The sequence below is a fragment of the Betta splendens genome, chromosome 17, assembly GCF_900634795.4.
Source record: "Betta splendens chromosome 17, fBetSpl5.4, whole genome shotgun sequence".
In the NCBI taxonomy this organism is placed as follows: domain Eukaryota; kingdom Metazoa; phylum Chordata; class Actinopteri; order Anabantiformes; family Osphronemidae; genus Betta; species Betta splendens.
The window spans coordinates 9,028,838-9,049,939 of record NC_040897.2 but is presented as its reverse complement, the minus strand read 5'-3'; the positions used below and the strand labels follow the sequence as shown (position 1 = coordinate 9,049,939).

The following is a 21,102-nucleotide window of genomic DNA, read 5'->3' as shown; positions in this document are numbered from 1 at the left end:
AAATCGGAAATCAATCGTAGTGGTCGCAATAAAGCAGAGCCTGTACTCTAATGTTCAGTACGTGTTTACGAAATTATAATTTTATTGTGAAAGTCTTTAGCGGAAATATTACCTTGAGCCTTCAGCTTGACGCTGCTCAGTCTTTAAATGAAGTCGGCGCTGACACAAATGCGCAGCTGCAGAGCGACAGAGGAGGCTGTGGAATCAAGTGATGATGTCATGTAGTAAAATATATCACGGGTTGAACGCTCATACGTAGACGTTATGCTGGAACGTTTAATCAGCTGACCGAAACGGAACAAGGTTCATATCCACAATAGGCAGATATGTCTCACAAACTCGATAAAAGAAGAATAATTATGGATTATATGGAAGTATAATAATAATACATTTTATAGTAGTTATACTAGTTTGTGTGCCCTCGTGGTTCTTGTTAGCAGTGGCACTTTCTGTCGGATGTTCAGTGTTTTTATTAACTCATTTTAAAACAAAACCATACTTTACTTTAAATAAAGTAACTGGTTGGAAATCATTGAGCAGTAACTCTCAAGGAGGTGTGTGTACCTCTTGTGGTACATTGTACTGCAGGGAGTAGTAAAGTAACCAGAGAACAGTGAAAATAGTGTTTTGGTAACTAAATATTTGGAATGAGCGAAAAAAACACATTGATTTGTGTCATGTTTGTTCACTCACACTTAAGTGTTTTGATAACTCAACTCAGGAAATTATTATTTGACATCCAGTACAAATATTAGTACAAATATAATTAAGTTAATTTTGATTCGGACCTTCTGGGTTTTTGTGTCTAAAAATGTGTTTGTTATGAAGCTATCATTGTGACATGAACTAAATGGTTTCTCTTCTGGTTTTGTGTCGATTCTTGGAAACTAACCAAGAATCTTTCAGAGTTGATGTCACAGGTCGAAACAACATCTGACACACATTTTGAGGTAAGTACAGCTTCAACGAGCGCAGGTTTCCGTGAGTTTTCCAGAGCTCCTTGGGTTTGTTAGATCAAGGAGCCCAACCGTTGGATCAGTGTTGCCACGCCGCCGGTTTGGGGACATCGATCGCTCTCCCGCTGGGTTTTGGCTGATCCATTTCCCACTTTGAGGTACTGCCAAACAGTATGACCACTACCAGGTGTAATCTCATATGAGCTGTTATACATTACCACCCATGTTTGGGCTTGTGTGCATACACAATACATGCATGTACACATGTTCTGAGCAAATGAGCCTGTGACGGTAACTTTATATTTTGACCTGTTTGTGTACAAAGCAGACGTGTGTGTGAACACCACCTTAGCACTGGGAGCACTCCTGGGGCCTGATATCACATCCCATATCGCAAAGAAGAAAGTCTTACTTTGCATACAACCTGATTTATTTCCTATCCCACAGGAGTCATGTAATCTGTCCTTGCCAGCCCACCTACCTCCTAATAACCTTCCGTTTTTTCTGTTCCTTATTTTCTCATTGGCCTCATGGTTGAATCTAGATGAGCTAGTGAGCGCAATATAAAGACGAAGGTAGCCTCTCCCAGTCATTACTCCGAGGAGATGGAGTGAAGACTCTTCGCCACTGACATCAGCAGGTGAAATGCATCTTGTTGCTTTGTTATAGATGAAACATGTGCCTCCTCTCTTGCCTGTGTGCCTCTAACATGGCTCGTCTCTTACATAGCATTGTCTTCAGTATGCGATCCATCCGCCCAGTCTTCTTCGCCACCCTGCTTGTGGTCCTCACAGTCGCGCTGACCTCGGGTGCCAGAAATCCACGCTGGCCCAAACCCCAAAGTACCAAAAAGCCTCCTCTAGCTGGAAGCAGTGGTGGAGGATTCCGACGGACTACAACCACCACCCCGTCTCCCTCCAGCAGCCTGCACACCGATGAGACAACTGAGGGAATGATGGACGCCTACTCCTTGTCCGCTACAGACAGCACCACCTACTCCAGCAACACTTACCCCACTGAATTCCACACTGATGCCATACCGCCTCCTGGGAACCCCCAAGGAAACTATTCGCTTGACTATAATGAATGTTTTTTTAACTTCTGTGAGTGCTGTCCACCGGAGAGAGGCCCTGTTGGACCCATGGGAGAGGGGGGGCCACCGGGACCAAAAGGAGAGAGGGGCCCCGAAGGTAAGGAGGTTGATTTTCTGGAGAATCACCTTTAATCTGCCAAAATGAGTCTTTCTTCTCACTGTGTTTTGCATTACAGGGCTGCCAGGAGAAAAGGGAGAAGTAGGGCCCAGAGGACCACCAGGACCAGCAGGACTACCTGGGGCCAATGGACTCAATGGCGACAGAGGTACATCGGGGCCTAACCAGAGGAGAGTTCTTGAATGTCTCTCTGTTTCTCTGTCTCTGTCCCTCTCTCCTTTTTTGCAAAACGCTGCTTTGTACAAGTATTTTGTGGATGTCATTTTCTACGCTCTATTTATCAAAACCACCACAGGTGAAAAAGGTGTTCAAGGACCTGTGGGTCTTCCTGGTGCTCCTGGGATTCCAGGAAAACCAGGGGAAAAAGGTGTGTAGAAATTCAGAGGGACCATTGCATAATTTGGGAGATTTATGTTGTATATGAATGTCTGATAAAGCATACTTAACAAGTTCAAGTAACTTCCTGTGTGAATGTGACCTCTCCGCATACTAAAGGTGATCCAGGCCCCAAAGGAGAGAAAGGTGAGCGTGGCTTCAATGGTTTGAAAGGAGACCCAGGAGAAAGAGGAGAGCCTGGCTTAAATGGGACTAAAGGCAGCACTGGCCAAGATGGACTTATGGGTCTCTCAGGGGTAGCTGGCGCCAAGGGTGAAAAAGGTGAACAGGGACTTAAAGGCGAGGGTTTAACGGGCCAGAAAGGTGACATTGGTGAGCGAGGCCCCCCTGGTACAACAGGGGATATGGGCCCCGCAGGAACAAATGGAACCGATGGTGCAAAGGGAGAGAGGGGAGAACCAGGACCACCAGGAGGAAAGGGGGATTCAGGGGCCAGAGGGCCTCCAGGACCCCAGGGAATTAGAGGCATGGCAGGACAAAGAGGGGAGAGAGGAGTTAAAGGCGCCCGTGGTCCTCGGGGCCCTAAAGGCCCACCTGGTGAGAGTGTGGAGCAGGTGCGCTCTGCCTTCAGTGTGGGTCTGTTCCCCAGCAGATCCTTCCCTCCGCCCGGCCTCCCTGTGAAGTTTGACAAGGTGTTTTACAACGGAGAGGGCCACTGGGACCCAGCACTGAGCAAGTTCAACGTCACCCACCCAGGGGTCTACCTATTCAGTTACCACATCACCGTACGCAACCGGCCTGTGCGCGCCGCTCTGGTGGTTAATGGGGTGCGGAAGCTGCGCACGCGGGATTCTCTGTACGGCCAGGACATTGACCAGGCCTCCAACCTCGCACTGCTGCAGCTGAGCGAGGGCGACCAGGTGTGGCTGGAGACGCTGAGAGACTGGAACGGAATATTCTCCAGCAGTGAAGATGACAGCACTTTCTCCGGTTTCCTGCTTTACCCAGACTCAAAGGACAAACCTATGGCCTTAGAAAACCTCTGATTGCGGAACGTGAACTTGAGTGAGCTCTGAACTTCTAGTAGACCCTGCTTAATCTTCAGCCTATTGCACTGCTCTGTCAAATTAATATCATTCAGCTACACTGCTCCAGTTACCGCTGCCACGCTCATCAAACGAAACGCTTTGCTTGGCCTTCTGTGTTGGACGTGAGACTTGACTGTACTGCTCTATGTGACACTTCAGCCCTTTTTAAGAATGCATTAAAATGATTCTGCTCGCAGTGAATGACCCTCGTGTTTTATTCATTCAGAAACAAAGCACAGAGCTAATTTGCACGCCATTAGCTACTTCATTGAGAACAGATAAGCTCCGTGTCACTGAGGCAAATACAAATTTGAAAACAATTTAGGCAAATTATTTATATTTGCATTGCTTTCCGCTAGAGGGCGCAATATGCTCAAGTTTTAAACATTTAATGGAAACGCCAAATAGAAGAAATAATACAAACTGTAAGAAGGCAACTCTGAAAAGGCATAATCATAATTGATACACATTTCTGTTTCTTTTTTCCAGTGATAAGCAAAGATTGATGGTTGGATTGATTAGTGATGATGGCGCAGGGAAACCAGTAGAAAAAAAAACAACATAATAGATTTGCTGAAGAACACCAAACTCAGAAGACCAGCATCTGCATTCATTGTGCTCCAACACTGAGTAACAACAAATTTACAAACGCTACATCAAATTATTAAGGACATTTTAGGAAAGTAAAAATAAAAATACATTTAACACCTTTTCCAGAGCATTTTCTTTCTAATTTAATTAACTGATCCATCACACACAAGACACAGATTTGAAAAAAAAATAAAGTCCAATGTTAAGCAGTGTCCCCGCTGCTCAGCTGCCAGTTTAATTCATTAATGTGGCTTTAGTGTCTACTTACTTTCAGCCAACATTGCTTTAATTATATATTTTTTCTTCTACTAAAAACAACCTGTCTGCATTGCGTTCTATCCTTTCATTTACTGTTACTCCTGCTTTTGAAGATGCTGAAATTCCACACCTGAATCTGAAAACTAAGTCTTCAGTGCACTGAAATTGATATTATTCTTTGTCATGTGAAATCAATAATGAATTTACATAGTCAAATTTATAATCAATTTGCCGTGATTATGTAAATTAGCCAGTGGCATTTAAGAAAACAATTACTTAACATAAATTATTATGACATACACTGATAAATACTAACAGGTTATAACTTCATGATCAAAACAGCTTGTATTTGTTTATCATATGTTAAAGTAGATGAATGTTTTTCTCTGAATTCAGATCTTTTGTTTTAATGGTTCTAAAGTCAAACAAATTACATATTACTGTAAATACAGATGCAATAAATATATAGTAGTTCTATTGTTATTGGAATAATGATGCATTTTTGATTTATGTAGTGAACATAGTGAGAAGAAGACATGTCTTTTAGTGAATTCACTTTACAATTTGAAGGATTTCCTTTTAGCTGTGCTTTAGCTGAACACATCTCTCAGCTTTAGAAGCTTTGTTGATTGAGTAAGAACAAATAACATTCTCAATAAAATTAAATGTATTGTAAATTAAGGTTCAAATGTCACATTTCATAAAGAACAGTGAAGAGAAACCTGTTAAAGCTCAGAATGACGTCTCCATCTACTGGTGAAGGACAAACCTTTAGCTCCAACTTACACCTTACGTATGCTGCTGCTGCGGCTGCTGAGGCTGGTGGTGGTGGTGGTTGTGTTGGTGTGTGCGCTTGTAAAAATGATATTTTGCTTGCTTGTTTTTGGGCCTATCTGTGTGTGTGTGTGTGTGTGTGTGTGTGTGTGTGTGTGTGTGTGTGTGTGTGTGTGTGTGTGTGTGTGTGTGTGTGTGTGTGTGCGTGTGTGTGTGTGTGTGTGTGTGTGTGTGTCTGCGCGTGTGTATGCGCACATTTATGTATTTTCTACTACTCTGTGTGAAAATATAAATAACTACCTTGGCGGTGTGTGCAGTGTAATCTGCTCCCAGCAGGCTGGATTCCCACTGAGAGAAAGACAGTATATTGTTCCTGCAGCACCACAGATAACAACTCATTAGCATACTGAATCATTTGGCTGCAAGAGCCACTCTGCCACCCATCTGCACCGAGCTGATAAACACACACACACACACACACACACACACACACACACACACACACACACACATGCACAAGCCTGCACTCACAAATACACAGATGTATACACTCGCACACATACAAACAGGCAGCACTCTGGTCCCCTTCCTTTCAGTCCCTCACATACACTCCCATATCCCCCTCTTATTGTGAATCTGTGTCTTTTTGAGAGTCAGGAGCAGTGAAGCAGGTAAATGTTTGGCAGGCATTAACCCAGAGAGCTCCTCAGAGGAGTCCCCACACAGTCGGAGCAGGGTTTAGGGAAAGGTCTCCCAACACCTGGATGTCTCTGATGCTCTCTGGAAGCAATTATAGTTTTTGGAAATGTCTAAGAGCTGATGCAGACACTATAAGAGCTGTTGGTGGCAAAGCCTTGTGTTGAGTTACTGGATAGAGGGAAACGGGATTCATTAAAAATGCGTTTGTGTAAAATCACGTACACGTTTCAACAGCGTCCTAGCAGAGTCGCAAACCAGTATGACAGTTTCATAACGTCTGCAAACCAGTGCAGCCCAGGCTGTCAAAACCACTTTCACAATGGCAGGAAATCCTGCAGGTCACCAAGCCACGTTAACCTCCACAGGAAGTTGTCACTTGTTGGGAGGAAGACAGGATTCCAGAGCCCATGTCGGGGGTGGGGGTGGGGGGTTTCATGAGGACGTTGTGGTTTTTGACCATAAACGCCGTAAAGATGAAATGGTTCTGCCAGTGTCTGCCTCAAGGCAAATTAAAACTCGAATAATCCAATGAGATCAAATCCAAAGTTTTTTCTCTGCATGTTTTATTCAGTGGTTTTGTATAAAATTCATCAATCTGACATCGGATATATTTTTAGATACAGTTATCTTACAACAAATATGTCATTACCAAACGTACAATGTCCCTTTACTGCAATTCATAAAATACCATAGTTACCAAAGGTACCAATATAGGCTACTACTGTAAGTCCTGCTGAAAGAGCAGGATAACCAACAACAGCAATCAATATTTAATAGGTTGTTTCTCAGAAAACTGCTGGTGCTGCTATGATATTAACACTGCGTGTGTGTGTGTGGTGTGCGTTTGCTTCCATCTCAGAGTCTGTATGCGCATGAGTGATGATGGCAATGAAGAGATTTGTTTGTGTACCTTACTAAACTACAACTGCATTACAGTTAAAAAAAAAACACTGAAACAGACATTCATATCAAAATGGCTGCACGCGTCACCTGGTGATCGCCTGTGACCCATAGTTTGTACACCCTATGAAACACTGCATTCCTTGTACCTCCACAGCAATTTCATACGGTTGCGTTCGTTCTCATGAAGGTGAAGTTGTGTCGGACTGTCTGTTGCTGTCGTCATCCCATCACCAGAGAGTGACAGAAGCGAATGGTACCACGTTGGATGTGCCGGGATCCGTTGCTTTATGGTTTCAGTTCCTTGCGTTTCCCTTCATTTCGTCCCCGTTTCTTGTCTCGCGACAGACACGTCTGCTAGTAAACCCACTGACAAACACACTATGGTACAACTTCAACCACAGGACTTCGACTCGAATCACTGTTATTACATTGTGCAGTGGAAATATAATGCTATATACAATAGATGCGGGACTGCATGGGTCCAACTAGGGTCCACACTCACGATCTCGGCCTCCAAATGAGGCAAACTTACTTTTGTGTCATCGCTTTAACACATTCAATTAGTTGGGCACAAATGTTCATGTTGGTTTATTAACACTTTGGACCATTTAATTACTGTTAAAGTCAGTAGTATTATTAGCGAAACATTGATGGGAAAATTGTCAATAACTCTCTTGATGATTATTGTTTGGCTTTGACTTGTTTTGTTCGTTCTTCCTTTTGTAGGTGTGTGTCTGTGCTTTTAGTACATTTCTGTGCATTTTAGTACATTTAGTACATTGTTGAAGTACTAGAAGTTAAAGACAAGAAGTTAAAATCCGCAAGTCAGTCAAAGACGTGAGACATGCAGAATTTACAAATTGTTCTTTTTTTTGCAGGATTGGATTTAACCAATCGAGTCTAATCATCAGCACTCTCTCAGGTGTCGTGTGGAGACAAACATGTGGTCAAGATCCATTTGAAAGCCACTTTCTCTCTACTTGGAGCTTTAAACACCTTAATGTTAAGAGTGTCCTGAGCTTTTTCAAGTCTTTTTCATTGTTCTCTCTCAGTTACAGGCATCGTGTTCGCGGTCACGTGGCATCATCGGCGACCGGAGCCGTCTAATGTACGTCCATTGCGCCTGAGATCCCGGGTAGCTAGATGCAGGGGGGGCCTTGTTAGAGTCCTTGGCGCTGGAGGCGAGTCGTGGTCCTCCATGAAGCTCTCCGGGCTGCCTTCGGCGTCGCCGTCCGGCAGGCTCCCGCAGCTGGAGCCCGGTGACATTGTCTCCAGGAGATCGTCCCTGGCCAAACCCACCACCGTGTCCTGATGCGGTCCACCCTGAGGGCCTCCCTCGTGGGGACCCACCCCCACCAGCAGCCCTGTGTCCCCATCAGTCGTGCCGCCAACATTCCTACCTCCGTCCTGGTCCTCCAGGAGGTTGGACAGGAAGCTGATGTACTTCATGGCCAGCCGCAGGATCTCGTTCTTGCTCAGCTTCTTGTCCGGGGGGTGGGTGGGGATGAGTTTGCGAAGCTCCGCGAACGCCCCGTTGACGTTCTGCTGCCGCCAGCGTTCACGACTGTTGGTGAAGATGCGGCGCACGATCTTTGGCTGGCCAGCTAGGAGGGGAGCAAGTGGAAGGGAGGCAGACACAGGGAGAGGAGATGAGGCACCGGACAACACAGGGCAGCGGCACAGTCAACTCAAACAACATAACGCGGTTGGAGAAAATGCAGCTTGATGCAAATGCAAAATTAAAAACATGTAAGACGAAGCAGTGGAACCACGGATGCAAGTTTATTGATCCTAAAGAACTAAAACCCCAAAGTCCTTCATACAGTCATGAATGTAGATGATGGTGAAGGAGCTACACGTAAATTAAAGGTTTCATGTTGTGTGTCTATGCAAATCAGCAGAAGCGAAATGAATGGAACTACAGTAACAGGGTTTTGGGGACAGTGTGTTCCTCTTTTTCGTAAATTTCGTATTTGATTTATTCTTGATTTACTGAGGTACAGACTGCAGGTACTCACATCCTCCCACCCCCAACAATGGTGCTTTCCAGGCTCCTGTCGCTTTTGGAACACACCCAGTCTATCTTAATCCTTCAGCCCACTCTGCAGTAAAACCTTGGCATGGAGGCAGACCCCCCCCCCACCCCCCCTTCCTCCACCCTTGTAAATGGCAGTGAGTGGGCAGTGATGGAAGGGATCTTTCAAATGAAATAAACCATCAATCCGCCTAAAAAGAGCTACTTTAATGGCATGCAGGTGCACGTATTTGACATTCAGATTATCAGCGTTCATTTACGCCGTGAATCGAGGCGCGTTTCTTCCTCATGAGCTAACACTTGTGCTGATTTATCCTCTTTGCAGGGCATCTCCTGCAAAACTCAGATTAGGCGCAGTGTACGTCCATGTCAGTGGATGGGTGACAATGGAGATGAGGAGGGCAGTTTAAAGGGACTATTTTGTCAGAAGGAGGACACAGCAGAAGTGCGTCTTACCATACTTATAAAGATCTAAAATGCGCCTACCCTCGTCGAGTTCAACCTCATAAGGCGCCGGGCGGCGCTTTACCCTGTTGCTGGGGTACATGCTGTACTGCTCCGACTCTCCTCCAAGACTACAGTAACAGAAAGCAGACAAAAGGTCCAAGGCTATCAGAAAACATGGATGTGAACATATGCCATTCAATGTATTGCACCAAACCGGGTTCACTCGTTGCACCAGAACCACACACACATTTGCATGTCATTTGCTCTCACACATGCAGCTCCATGCCTGTCCACATAATGTAAATTCAATCAAACTACGTATCCTTAAACTAGTCACAATAGAAACATCTGTTTCCAGCTGTAGCTGGATTTGAAGGCCACAATTGGCCAAAGCCATCAAACCTACTATAGAAACTCCCGCATATGTATTTCCTGACTGCACCATTACCTGTTGATGGTGGCGAGAGGCTGTGCCAGGTTGTAGAGCATCGCCCGGGCCGGGACAGGAAACGCGTTTGGGCTCAGTTGGACCATTCGAGCGTCGTCTCGTTGCGGCGGCGGCAGCGGCAGCGGTGGAGGTCTGCGAAGTTCCGTGATCGGCACCAAATGGCTCTCAGTCCTCAGCTCCCCCGCTTTTATAGCGTCCCTCCTGGAGAGCTCGATCACCGGCACTTCCCTTTTCAGGTCAAGGGCGTTGTGAGAGGCAGTTTCCTTGGCAACGCCGTTGATGATGATGCTGATGCTGGTCCCGTTGCTCGAGTTCTGCAGAGGAACGTCATCCGTCTCCTCAACCCCCTTGAAGCGCCCTCCCCTCTCCTCTCCCCCCTCCTCTCTCCTCGGCTCATCGTCCTCCGTGCATCCGTTCTGCCGGGAGATGTTGGTGGAGTCCTCCCGCTTTCCAGGGCCGGGATCTGCCCCAGGACTTCCAGGACAAAGCTCCAGCTGCCGTTTTTCCATCATTTTTATACCGTCACCACTCGTTCGAGTCCACTACGTCCTAGTATAGATTACCTTCAATTAATTTTCAGAACATTGTTTCGTAACAGTAACACATTAGCGCGAATTTCCTCTTCACTGGTTCATTACCGAATAACTATTAGGCGGTTGATATTTTAGTAATGAGAAAAAAAAATCTATTGCAGACTTTACATTTGCAGAACAAATGTGGTATAATATAAGCCAAGACTTCTAAACTGATCGATTGCTTAATTCTTTTCCCAAACGAATGCTCCTGGTTGCATAATTTTTTTTTTTAAAAGCTCCAATAAAGACCCAACAATCCGAGGACAAAACTAAATATTAAAACGAGTTGAGCTGAGAGGTTTGACATCTTTTTAAATGATACATTTTTACAGACGGCATATTTTGTAGCCTAAGCTATTTCTGAAATTATGAATTTGCTTCAAACCAGAACTACTATAAAATTACGGTTAGTTGAGGCGTTAGTTAATGCATCACCTTTATCTGGTGCTCGCTGCAGCCTCTTTTTTCTACCAATGTCTTATCTTTTCTCGGCCTTTAGCACAGTGTATTCCGTTAAGTGACAGTGTTTGGCATATTTTCTGACGTCTCTGTCTCTTTGTGAATGTACATTAGGATATTTATTAAAACGATTCGGACTGCGGGCGAATAATTATCGTCTCATGTCACTGTAGATGCCAGGACAACGACGTGAGCTTGTTAATGTCGACTCTCCGTCGGAAAATAAATAGCTCCGTTTCTCCCCTTCTATACAAAACCGTAAATAGCCTCGTGAATGCCCAACACATTTGGACCTGATCGCCTTCACGTCCAGACACGTCAGAACGGGTTGTGTGATTTTTCTGTGCCGTGTACAAGGCCAGCTAGTGCTGCTGTAAAAGCCGAAGATCAAAGGCTTGTCATGTTGAATACACCACACAGCAGGAATAGGGATTTTGACCGCTAATTATTTCGATAATTGCGCTGAGATTGTTATTATGAGCGGACAACAAACCATCGATATAAGCGCACGTTCATATTTCTGGGAATTCTCCAATAGGCCTCGCATCCGTTATGACATCCCTCGTTCAGCCTCAATCATGCGATCGGACAATAGCAGAAAATATAGGCTAAATATTTCGCATTTAACACCAGTGAAATTCAGCCGATAGCAATCCAATTAACGCCTTTTGAAACAACGGGTTCGGGTTTAAATAAAGAGTCCTTTCTGCACTTACCGTTCCAGCCGTGTTGTTGATGTTACAGTGTAAGTGGAGCCATTTTGTGAGTGGGTCATCCATGTCTGGGGTTTTTCTTTTTTCTGCCAGTTGTAGAGCGATGTGTGTGTGTGTGTGTGTGTGTGTGTGTGTGTGTGTGTGCGCGCGCGGGTGTGTGTAGCTGAGTTATTCCTCACCGCATCCAGCGCTCTCTCTCAGTATGGGGAGCGGAACACAGGCCGCAATGTGGCCGAGTGAGATAAGCGCACGGCAGCGGCCTCTTCATTCCCGATAAGCTCCTAAACCCATTATTTATGAAATGATTCATTATTATTTGGCTGTCGTGGGCTATATAGGCTTGTGGAGGGCAAGGCATTAAAAAAAAGCAAACAGGCACAGCGAAACGGCCTGTACAACGTGAGGTAGGATACTGTATGAGCTATAGTTGAGGTGGGTTTTTTTTGATGAAAGAAACAAAAGTTCGGGTTAAGCTTTTGACCTATTTAGATTTTTTAACAAAAGAGTTTTTACTGAGCATATTTATCATGTAATAAGATAGGACTAAATGGTGATAACAGAGGGTTGTCTACCTTTTTCATTTTTTATTTTACCCCAAAAAAGAGGATATCCATTAATCCATATCAATTGCGCCTTGAGGCTGGATGGGCTATTGATACAATAGACTGCTAAAACGACGTGAGTCTAATTATGATAAGGACACCTTAATTGAATGGGGCAGAATTCTTTATCTATAAATAAATAAATGTCCTTTTTTGCGTGTCAGTGTTTATATGGGTCCGTGGACGGCGGTTCCCCGGGGTCCGCGGGGAGTCATGGCTGGGGGAGATAAAAGCGCATCGGCTTCTGGTCTATCAGATAAAAGAGCGGCAGCATTAACGGTGACATCCTATCAGAGCACGTCCAGGACATCTCATATTGTAGTACCGACATCCTAATAACGGATTTCCCACACACCTTTTTGTTTCAGGCGATTACGGTCGGGCTTTTAAACATTAAATTAATAAATTCAAACAATAAAATAGCATACATTCAGTCGAAAGATCTCGTGGAATGACATAACATCATAGACAGGCAGACAGGCAGACAGGCAGACAGGCAGACAGACAGACAGACATGCAGGCAGACAGACACACACACAGACAGACAGACAGACAGACAGACATGCAGACAGACATATGCTTCTGTCGATCTGTCAACAACCGGTCACGACCCTTAACGGGCCTGACGAGTCACGCGCAGTCTCCTACATCCTGTTCGTGACCCTCCATCCTTTTTCGTACAGGCACCTTTTAATGAAAACGCAACTTAGTCACGACAAATCATAACGAGATTTTCTTTCCAAATTAATTATTTTATATTTAAATGGTCACAGGATATTTAGTTATTGTGTAAATGGATATGGATACACAATTAATGCATTAATTTCAGATTACAAATGTTTGACAAAATATAATTTATTCTGAAGCAAACTAGTATCAGTCTCATGAAATATTAGGTACAGAAACAGCAGTGGTAAAAATCGCACAGAGCTCCTAGAAATGTACTAAATTAATTTGTTTTGGTTGTAGTGTAAAATTAGATTTTTGATTTCTCATTGTCCCCTGAAGTATCATAGGCTTAGGTAAGGAAGCATCTAACCTCTTTGTAGCTATATCACGCTAGCAAACTGCATTGAAATATTCATATATTATCACATATAGTTTACAGTTCATAGCCCGCTGAATGTACAGTAGTTCACATCAGCGCTGGCTCCGTCGGCCTGGCATTATCCGAAGGGAAGTCGTGTTTTCCCTGGTCATGAGCCGTGTCACATGGTCCAGACTCAGCCCGGCCACCGCCTCGCCATTCACCTGTAAAATTTCATCCCCGACGCTGAGGAGACCTACGTAGGGGCCTTCGCCACCATCGCCCACTTTCTCTACATATACCCCTGAAAGACGAAGACGAGGAAACGCGCCAATCACACAAGGAAATACCTGAATATTCTAAGCCTATAATTAAATCATTACAAAGAGAACATGTAGTAAAAGGTCACCTGTGTCCGGTCGACCTTTGCCCCTTGAGATCACAAAACCGAAGGGACCGTTTGGAGGTTTGATTAACTCCAGGAGGAGGGTCCCATCAGAAAAAGCCTGAGTGACACGGCCCACGGGACGCGTGCCCCGGGAGGGGAGCACATCGGCACTGAGGGCCCTGTGGAGCTCCAGCTGGAGGCTGTCAGGCCTGTAAAAACACAATTTCAGCCCCTTGAAATACTTTGGCAAAAATCCCCATGTCTGTCTCTCCGCCTTACATTTCCATGACACCCACCTGGCTGCCAGGCCGTATGGTATCGGCAGCTCTCCTAAAATTGTTGAGCGCTCCGTTCTCCTCTCTAAGCTCTGCACGGAGGAGGCTTTGCGCAGTTGAGCCAGTGGCAGCACCTAGTGGCAAACAAACAGCACTGTAACAACAACTTTTGGATTTAATGCCTCTCTAAAAAAAACGCTAGATGAGAATAAATGGAAAGATGGAGATGTTTCTTAACCACATTCTGTCTCACCGTGTGCAGCGTCTGCAGCGAGGGCGTCCTCTGTATGCCCGCGGCAGGGTGGGGTCTGCGCGTGGGGCTTGGGGAGGCAGAACTTGCCCGGGGGGGCGCGGGGATGCTCAGCTGCTCCATGCTGCTGGAGCGAGCTCCTTTCACCAGTCGCCCCACGCTGTTCAGGCCGATCGAGGAGAAGAAGCGACGCAGGAAGAGCTTCGGCCTCCCATCCAGCTTTCTGTAAATTAAAGGTTAAAAGAATTTTTTTTTAAATTAGTATTTAGTAAATAGCAAGATATGCAACAATGATGGCAGCCAACAGGTGGTCAGCAGCACAGAAACGCCTGTATTCTACAAGCCTGAGGTCTGTCAAGCTGCTTCTCCATCTACGTTGTTATGAAGAAGGCAGCAGGAAGTCACTCGTGGCAGCTGTCTTATCTGTATGACTCCCTTTTGTGTCTGGGAGGTAAACTCCTCTTGCATAACGCTTCCTCAAGGATTATATGTAGGTACAGTAACAGTAACAGTTACTGTAATGTCAATTCAGCTATCAATATGTCACATCAACATACATTACAATACAATACAATATCCTATAATATATTATCCATTGTATAATGTATAGAAAGTGTTACTATTATTGCAGTAAATAGCATCTTTTATTATTTAATTGTATTAATATTTTTTACTTTAGCTCATCTCCTAAAATCCTTATTGTCTGCATCCAGGGACTTTCCAATTGAGATCTGTCGTTCTATCTATAGACATCGTTACACAAACAGCCAAAAGATAATTTTACTAATGGTTTTACCACTTGGTTAGTGCTTCCGATTTCCAGAAGAGGGCAGGATTGTCCTGATCCTGACAGAACGTGTTTAACAATAACATCCTGTGGATTGTAGGTCAGGGCTTTAATCCCCTGCTACTGGAGCAGTGGGGGTGGGGGGGGCAGTTTCGGGGTTGTTATTTTGGCTCACCTGGACCCGTCACAGTTCTCCTCCCACAGCGACTCAGCTTTCAAATGTTCCGATCTTAACAGCTCGGCTCTGAGATCCTCGGCCCGAGACACAGCCAGGCCCCGCAGAGCAGGACGGCACTCTGGACTGGAACCAGCCTCTCCACTCACACCTAGTGGTGGAAAATGTTCACAAAGTTGACAATATAGATAAATAAACAAAACAAATCAAAAATAATGTTGTATTTTCAACAACAACTAAAAGAAACATTGTGTTTGATTTTTCAAGGGGGAATATTGTATATTTTACTCCACTATAGTACCACTACTACAATACATTTACTATGTAGAGATATTTATTTCTAACATCTTATTTTCAGGAAGTGCCCACCTGTTTCTTCTGGAGTAGCGTCCCACAGCTCAACAGCTGGCAGGTCCGTAGGAATCCGGGCTGGGGAGTACCTCAGGGTGTAGGGTCTGATACAGGGCACCGGGCTGTTTGATGCAGGGGTCCCCTGGTTTAAAGACAGCGGTGTCTCCCTTCTCGTGTCTGTGGGGTCCAGGAGGGTTAACCCACCCTCAGCCGCCTGAGCTGTGGACTGGCCTGTAGCCGAGCGATTCCTTGAGCTCGACTTCAGAGCCGATTTTATGGGCAGCGCCGGGGTTGGTGACTCCCTTATTCCCCCGGACGCCTCCAGCAGACGTGGCTCAAGAGCAATGGGACTGCCGGGGGCGAACGATACCGCTCTGGTCACGTTGACCCTGTTCCTGGGGTTGGAGTTGCGCCGCTGAGCCCATGATGGTCCATAAGGGCCGTGGCCGGACTCCATTCGGCTCTCCCCTTTCCTGCTCCTCCTCCTGAGTTTGCCAAACCCCGACGCCTTCCACCCTGTGCTGCTCTCTTTGCTCTCCCCCAGCACATAAGCTCCAGCAAACGTGACGGTGAGAGCGGCTTTGGGACGAGCGCTCGCCTCCGGCTTGTTCGGAGGTACCCAGCGAGGAACCGGTTTTCCCCGCGAGTCCTCGGCGTTGCCCGGCTGCTGTGGCTCATTCTTTAGTGCGTCTGATGGCACTAGTTCTGATTGAGGTTCTCTAACTACGGACCCACATGCTTCACACTTCTTCACTAGCACGATTATCTCTTTAATCACAGTTCTGGGTTCCCCACTGACTCCCACATCGTCTTGCCTCTGAGAGTGAGGCACAGACACAGTTCTATGGCTCCTGCTTCTTTCTGAACCGCTGCTGCTGGAATCTGTATTGTTTTCTTTACTCTTGGATTTAGGGACCCCAGGCCGGCCACGCTGTCTGACTCTATCCAAGTACCGAGACTCTGCTTCCTTCTCTGATTCATCCTCGAAGCGCACCCGCGTGGGTGAACAACCGTACCGTCTGGATCGACCTCCTTGGTCGCCAGGGGAGGTGTCTCTGTGACCGGGCACGAGCAGCGGACCTGATGGAGCTGACACTGGAGGATCCTCTTTGGCTTGAAGCACTTTCTGCACTGGCGTCGGACTGCAAGGGTCGGTTTGCGGTTTCTTCCTGCATTTAAATTTGTTGTATTTATTATTGTAAAGCCAAAAAGGAATCAAGCTTAAATGCAGGCGAAGAAAAGCAATAACAAGATAAGTCTTAAAATCTGTCTAACTTGTCAAACGATGTCAAGCCCACGTGAGTAGATGCAACCGACTTACACTGTGGCCCTCTGGTCGGAATGGGAGCGTCTGCCGGGACGCTCGCCCCTAATGTGACTTGAGCGGGCTTTGAGGCGTGCTCGCTCCAGGAGGCGCTTTGCCTGCTCATGTCTTGGGCTCAGAGGAAGCTCATCGCTGAGTACAATGAGTGTCCTGACAAAAAAGATGATATAAATCATTTAGATGAGAGAAAGGGAAACAAACACAGTGCGGCAGGACTTGGCTGCATCACTATCTGTCGGAGTTGTCAAATGTGCAAAGCGCCTCATATTTCCTGCAGATTGACCCAACATCCAGTGAATCAAGCTGCATCTTCCTAAGCTGCCTTATGTAATGTCAGATAGATATACTGGGGCGTGGCGGCGGCGGTGAGCAGCATAGAGACACGTCACCCATCTATCCTTACGCCCAGCGGCTAAGCTGCTCTGTATTGTGCTTCATCGTCTGTATTCGCCTTTATCCCCTGGCCCAGAGATAAAGATAGCATGATACACCAGCCATGTGGATTATCCCTGTAATGGACAGAGTGTGATTCATTCTCTCCTGTTTGTCAAGACGGTAGCGTATTGTGTTACAATAGATTACACTCTGTTGTGTCAGTGTTTCTTCCCAGTACTGACAAATCTGCTATAATTAGCAGCCCGTTGTGGTTTCTCATATGCAACTGTCATAGTCTGTGGTTTATGATGACGACGGTCATAATGTATTGTCAGCGTTGCTAAAGATAAAAAAGGATATATGTGATGGGAAAATTTCTTTCCATTGCAGTCATTTCAAATTGCTGGTTCGTCTAGAAGAGTGAGTCTTACACAAAGGTAATGCAGCGGAAGTGGAATTTGTTTGGTAAGAATGTGTGCATAGACTCATGATGTCACACGTGCAGTAGTATCGCTCACCTCAGATAGGGTTCCAGGTCCTGAGTAAATATGTCTGAGTCGTCCAACACGTCCTGGGCACCTGCAGCTGGCGGAAAACAGAAGGGAAAATCTCACCACATGTGCTCCTGCAATGAAGTGGATGTACCAACAGAGTGGTGGGGACAGCACTGCTGCTCATTCTGCGCTTCACCAGCCTCTGTTTTTGTTCCACAGTCAGATAATCAGCAGACACACTTGGTTTAGTTATTTTGCTTCAAGGCTTCTTAACCATTGCTTTAATGTTTCCCTAGTGCAAAACCATCTGCCACAAGAGCCTTTAGGCAGAATGTGACAAAAACTGGTCATGTGGTATTAAAATAATTAAGAATGATCATACGAATATTCAAGTCTTCATACCATTAGATTGAATAAGGCTGTTTTGGTTCTCCCTGCGAGATCCTTAACATCAATCACAAAACAGGTTTTATAAACACAGAGAGTGAAATAATAGCAGATTCCCCCGAGGCAAGAGGCAAAATCACCTGATCATCGCGGATTTACTCTGACCCTCCATCTGGTGCTGACACACTCACATGCACGGAGCAGCCATTTACAACATTACAGATGCACGCCATGGGAAAATATCATCTGTCACCTAGATGCGCACGCAGACATTGGCAAACAGACAGACACACAAAAGGCAGGCGGCACTTCCCCCCACCGCCCTCACTGCTAATAATAGCAACACCCTCATGCACATCTGCACATCTGCCAACGCTGGCAATCACTCAGGCTCTGATGTGAATGGCCACAGCAACTGGAACTGACTCTTAGCAATTTTCAAAACTTACATAAAACAAGGAAAAGTTGCAATAATGTCCACCCACACATTACTACCACACAAACGACAAAGCTTTTCAAATCTTTTACATTGATTTTTTTTATAGGAGACCTACCTTGGTCGTCCGCCTTAACCTCCGTGTCCTGATACAACTGGACTTTTTCTCTTCCATCCTGCTCTCTGGCCTCCCTGCAGTTCTTTTGCCTCCCCCTTAACTTTGCATACGCTCTCTGCTTCGCCTTCAGCTTCTCATCGGCTGGAAGGGCCCCGCTTTGTGAGGACAGGCTCTCCCAACTGTTTGAGCCGCACAGGCCTTTGGCAGGGTCACCGGCAGCTGCCTCCTCGGCCTCACACCGGTCCAAGTAGCACTCTACGCTGTCTGAGTGCCTGAATTCACCCGCCACACCTCCCGCATCGCTCTTGGTGTTCGCTTCAGTGGGTTTCGGCTTCGTCTGAGGATCGGTCGTGGTTTCTGTCTGGGTAGAGTCCTTCAAAGGTGACGTGGAGGAAACGCTGTGAGGCCCAACGCCGTTCAGAAGCAGTGTTTCTGGGCGTGCTACTCTCCAGAAGCCTTTGGGTGGTGCCCAGTGTCTGGCTGATGTGGCGGATGTGGAGGTAGAAGAACACGTAGTCATAGAGGTACTGGCTGGAACAGCTGGTGGTGGTGGTGGTGGTGGAGGAGATTGCTCATCCTTACTACTGCTTGAGTTATCTGACAGAAGACTCTCCAAACTGGTGCCTTCCTTGAGCCCACAAGACCCACCAATAAATCCCACCTGGCCCTCATCTGTATCATCTTTATCGAGTTTCTTTCCATCTTTAACCACGTGTTCCTCTTGTGCTTCAACTGGGGGGTTGTGAATTTCCAACCTGACTTGTACTTCTACCTCCTCATCTTCATCGCTGCTGCTCAGGGTCTTTGCAGCGCTGGATCGCCAGGACAGAGCAGGCAGCGGTAGGTGGCCTTTTTCCCTGGGCCGCTGTCTCAGCAGGACCTCAGATGAAATCCTCCCAGCTGGACTCTCTGCGTCTAACTTTTCTCTTTCCTTCTCTCTGTCTCGGCCTCTTGTCCTTCTCTGCGTGAGCGACTTCACTTTGGTCTGTAGCGCATGCACTGCTGATCTCTGAGGAGAAGGAAGCCGGGTGCTTAAGGAGGTAGCTGGGAATGCGGGCTGGGGGACGGGACCAGTGATGAGCCCCCAGTTAATTGGAAGTCCAGTGGGTAAAGGTGAACTGGATTTTGCTTGAATATGATCCCCCACCTTCTCTTCCTCCATCGATTGACCATGCAAATAAAGGCCAAGAAATAATCTATGGATGAAAAAATATTCCTTTTTACAAATGGAAACTATGTCTGTTCTACAGCTGATACATTCTACATTCAATCTCTTCTGCCTGGGGAGAAGATATGTAATGTGTATTCAGTCACGTTGACTTATCCAATGATTACTTTGCAGTGGATAATCCCTTAGAATTAAAATAAGCAACTGATGCATGCATCTGAGCCGCGGCTTGAAAAATAATAACATATATTAATAGATATTAAAATCAATGATATACATAATGAACAACATGGTTGCAGTAAATCGGTCACCAATTCATAAAAAAATTAGTAATTCAAATGCTTACATTTAAAAATGTTGTTTAAAAAAAGTGGTACTAAATAGTTACATGTGCTCAACATCTATATAAAAACAATCAACAAGCGTAGTTCATATTATGGACAAAGTAGGCTTCAATGCACAGTGTAATTACGACACATTAAACTGAATACTGCACCTGAATGTGTCGGGAAGTCCTTCAAAACACAATTCGAGCGCTGATCAGCAAACTAAAGTGAACATAAATTGCAACGCCAAAAAAAAAATCTAAATTACCATCCATCCCAAAACCTGCAGCAGCCTTGCAGAGTTTGCAGTGCACATCCTTGGATCCCTTCGCGTTAACAACACAAGCGGAAACGCAGAGCAACTTTCCCAACAGGAATAAAAAAAAAAGAAAGAAACCAAAATAAGAAATCTCAGCGTGTCTCCAGATCCTAATGCGATGCTTCCACTCACTGTCTGCACAGCTCCTGGTCCAGGCTGCGTCCAGCGAACCAGCATTCTCTCAGTCATGATTGGTCCGCTAATCCCTTCAGAAATCAGTGGGATTAGACAAAAATGGAATACAAAAATGCTTGCTTTAATTTCGTCCTTGCTTCCGAGCGAGGCTCGCCGTTGCGTAAGCGCGCACATCCACTCCTTTCACACTGTAATGGGCCAATGAAAAACGGCAAATAGCGTACAATTTAAACAGCTTCATGAATTTAGATTCAGATTCATTCAGTACCCGTGCACGTGCCCGCTTGACTATAATTCACTGGTGAGAATGGACTATAGGCTGCCGTGGGTTTCAGAGACCGGCGTAATTATGCACTGTAAAACGGTGGGCTGATTTCCCTAGTTCATCATCTCGTCTTAACCACTCTCCATTTATGTTTTCATGCATGCGCGTGCACACGAAGGCACACGTTCGCTCGTGCACAGTAATCTTAATTGGGACAATGTTCTGTGTGGTAGTTGTGACAATCCGCAGACGTGAGCGGACTGGGAGATACTGCTCAGTTGAGTGCTGTGACTGTGCAGCACCGGTAGAGGGCGCAGTTAAGGTATGGCGCGCGCACACGCACACTCGAATATACATACACACGTACACACACACACACACACACACACACACAGACACATCTTACC

At 45.8% G+C, this 21,102-nt stretch overlaps 3 protein-coding genes across 4 annotated transcripts; 1 reads left to right on the top strand and 2 right to left on the bottom strand.

Moving 5' to 3' along the window:
• Window positions 1-2: 2 nt before the first annotated feature.
• otol1a (otolin 1a) lies at window positions 3-4,407 on the top strand. Its single transcript, XM_055503844.1, has 7 exons — window positions 3-303; window positions 897-1,114; window positions 1,501-1,596; window positions 1,686-2,146; window positions 2,226-2,315; window positions 2,463-2,534; window positions 2,663-4,407. The coding sequence occupies exons 4-7, from the start codon at window positions 1,699-1,701 to the stop codon at window positions 3,547-3,549; spliced, it is 1,497 nt and encodes a 498-aa protein (XP_055359819.1). The 5' UTR covers window positions 3-303; window positions 897-1,114; window positions 1,501-1,596; window positions 1,686-1,698; the 3' UTR covers window positions 3,550-4,407.
• Window positions 4,408-6,447: 2,040 nt separating this feature from the next.
• On the bottom strand, window positions 6,448-11,637 carry tal1 (T-cell acute lymphocytic leukemia 1). 2 transcript variants are annotated; one of them, XM_029130956.3, is made up of 4 exons: window positions 11,497-11,637; window positions 9,747-10,295; window positions 9,308-9,426; window positions 6,448-8,420 (listed from the first exon to the last, which is right to left on the bottom strand). In XM_029130956.3, exons 2-4 carry the CDS (start codon window positions 10,256-10,258, stop codon window positions 7,900-7,902), a joined length of 1,152 nt encoding a protein of 383 aa, XP_028986789.1. In that variant the 5' UTR covers window positions 10,259-10,295; window positions 11,497-11,637; the 3' UTR covers window positions 6,448-7,899. The 2 variants fall into 2 exon arrangements, with proteins under 2 accessions (XP_028986789.1, XP_028986790.1); XM_029130957.3 differs by having other exon boundaries at window positions 9,338-9,426.
• Window positions 11,638-12,932: 1,295 nt separating this feature from the next.
• Window positions 12,933-21,096, bottom strand: si:ch211-13f8.1 (uncharacterized). Its single transcript, XM_041068065.2, has 10 exons — window positions 20,147-21,096; window positions 18,483-19,678; window positions 17,566-17,632; window positions 16,670-16,822; window positions 15,367-16,517; window positions 14,998-15,148; window positions 14,039-14,258; window positions 13,807-13,919; window positions 13,532-13,719; window positions 12,933-13,426 (listed from the first exon to the last, which is right to left on the bottom strand). The coding sequence occupies exons 2-10, from the start codon at window positions 19,642-19,644 to the stop codon at window positions 13,236-13,238; spliced, it is 3,396 nt and encodes a 1,131-aa protein (XP_040923999.1). The 5' UTR covers window positions 19,645-19,678; window positions 20,147-21,096; the 3' UTR covers window positions 12,933-13,235.
• Between the last annotated feature and the right edge of the window lie 6 nt (window positions 21,097-21,102).

Coding starts and splice junctions, on each gene's coding strand:
- otol1a (XM_055503844.1), top strand. CDS start 1,699: ATGCGATCCATCCGCCCAGTCTTCTTCGCCACCCTGCTTGTGGTCCTC. Junction 2,147..2,225: donor AGGAGAGAGGGGCCCCGAAG/GTAAGGAGGTTG, acceptor TTTGCATTACAG/GGCTGCCAGGAGAAAAGGGA. Junction 2,316..2,462: donor TGGACTCAATGGCGACAGAG/GTACATCGGGGC, acceptor AAACCACCACAG/GTGAAAAAGGTGTTCAAGGA.
- tal1 (XM_029130956.3), bottom strand. CDS start 10,258: ATGATGGAAAAACGGCAGCTGGAGCTTTGTCCTGGAAGTCCTGGGGCA. Junction 9,427..9,746: donor CCTCTCGCCACCATCAACAG/GTAATGGTGCAG, acceptor CTGTTACTGTAG/TCTTGGAGGAGAGTCGGAGC. Junction 8,421..9,307: donor TTTAGATCTTTATAAGTATG/GTAAGACGCACT, acceptor CTCCCCTCCTAG/CTGGCCAGCCAAAGATCGTG.
- si:ch211-13f8.1 (XM_041068065.2), bottom strand. CDS start 19,644: ATGGAGGAAGAGAAGGTGGGGGATCATATTCAAGCAAAATCCAGTTCA. Junction 14,259..14,997: donor GAGAACTGTGACGGGTCCAG/GTGAGCCAAAAT, acceptor TTTAATTTACAG/AAAGCTGGATGGGAGGCCGA. Junction 13,720..13,806: donor CCATACGGCCTGGCAGCCAG/GTGGGTGTCATG, acceptor GTGTTTTTACAG/GCCTGACAGCCTCCAGCTGG.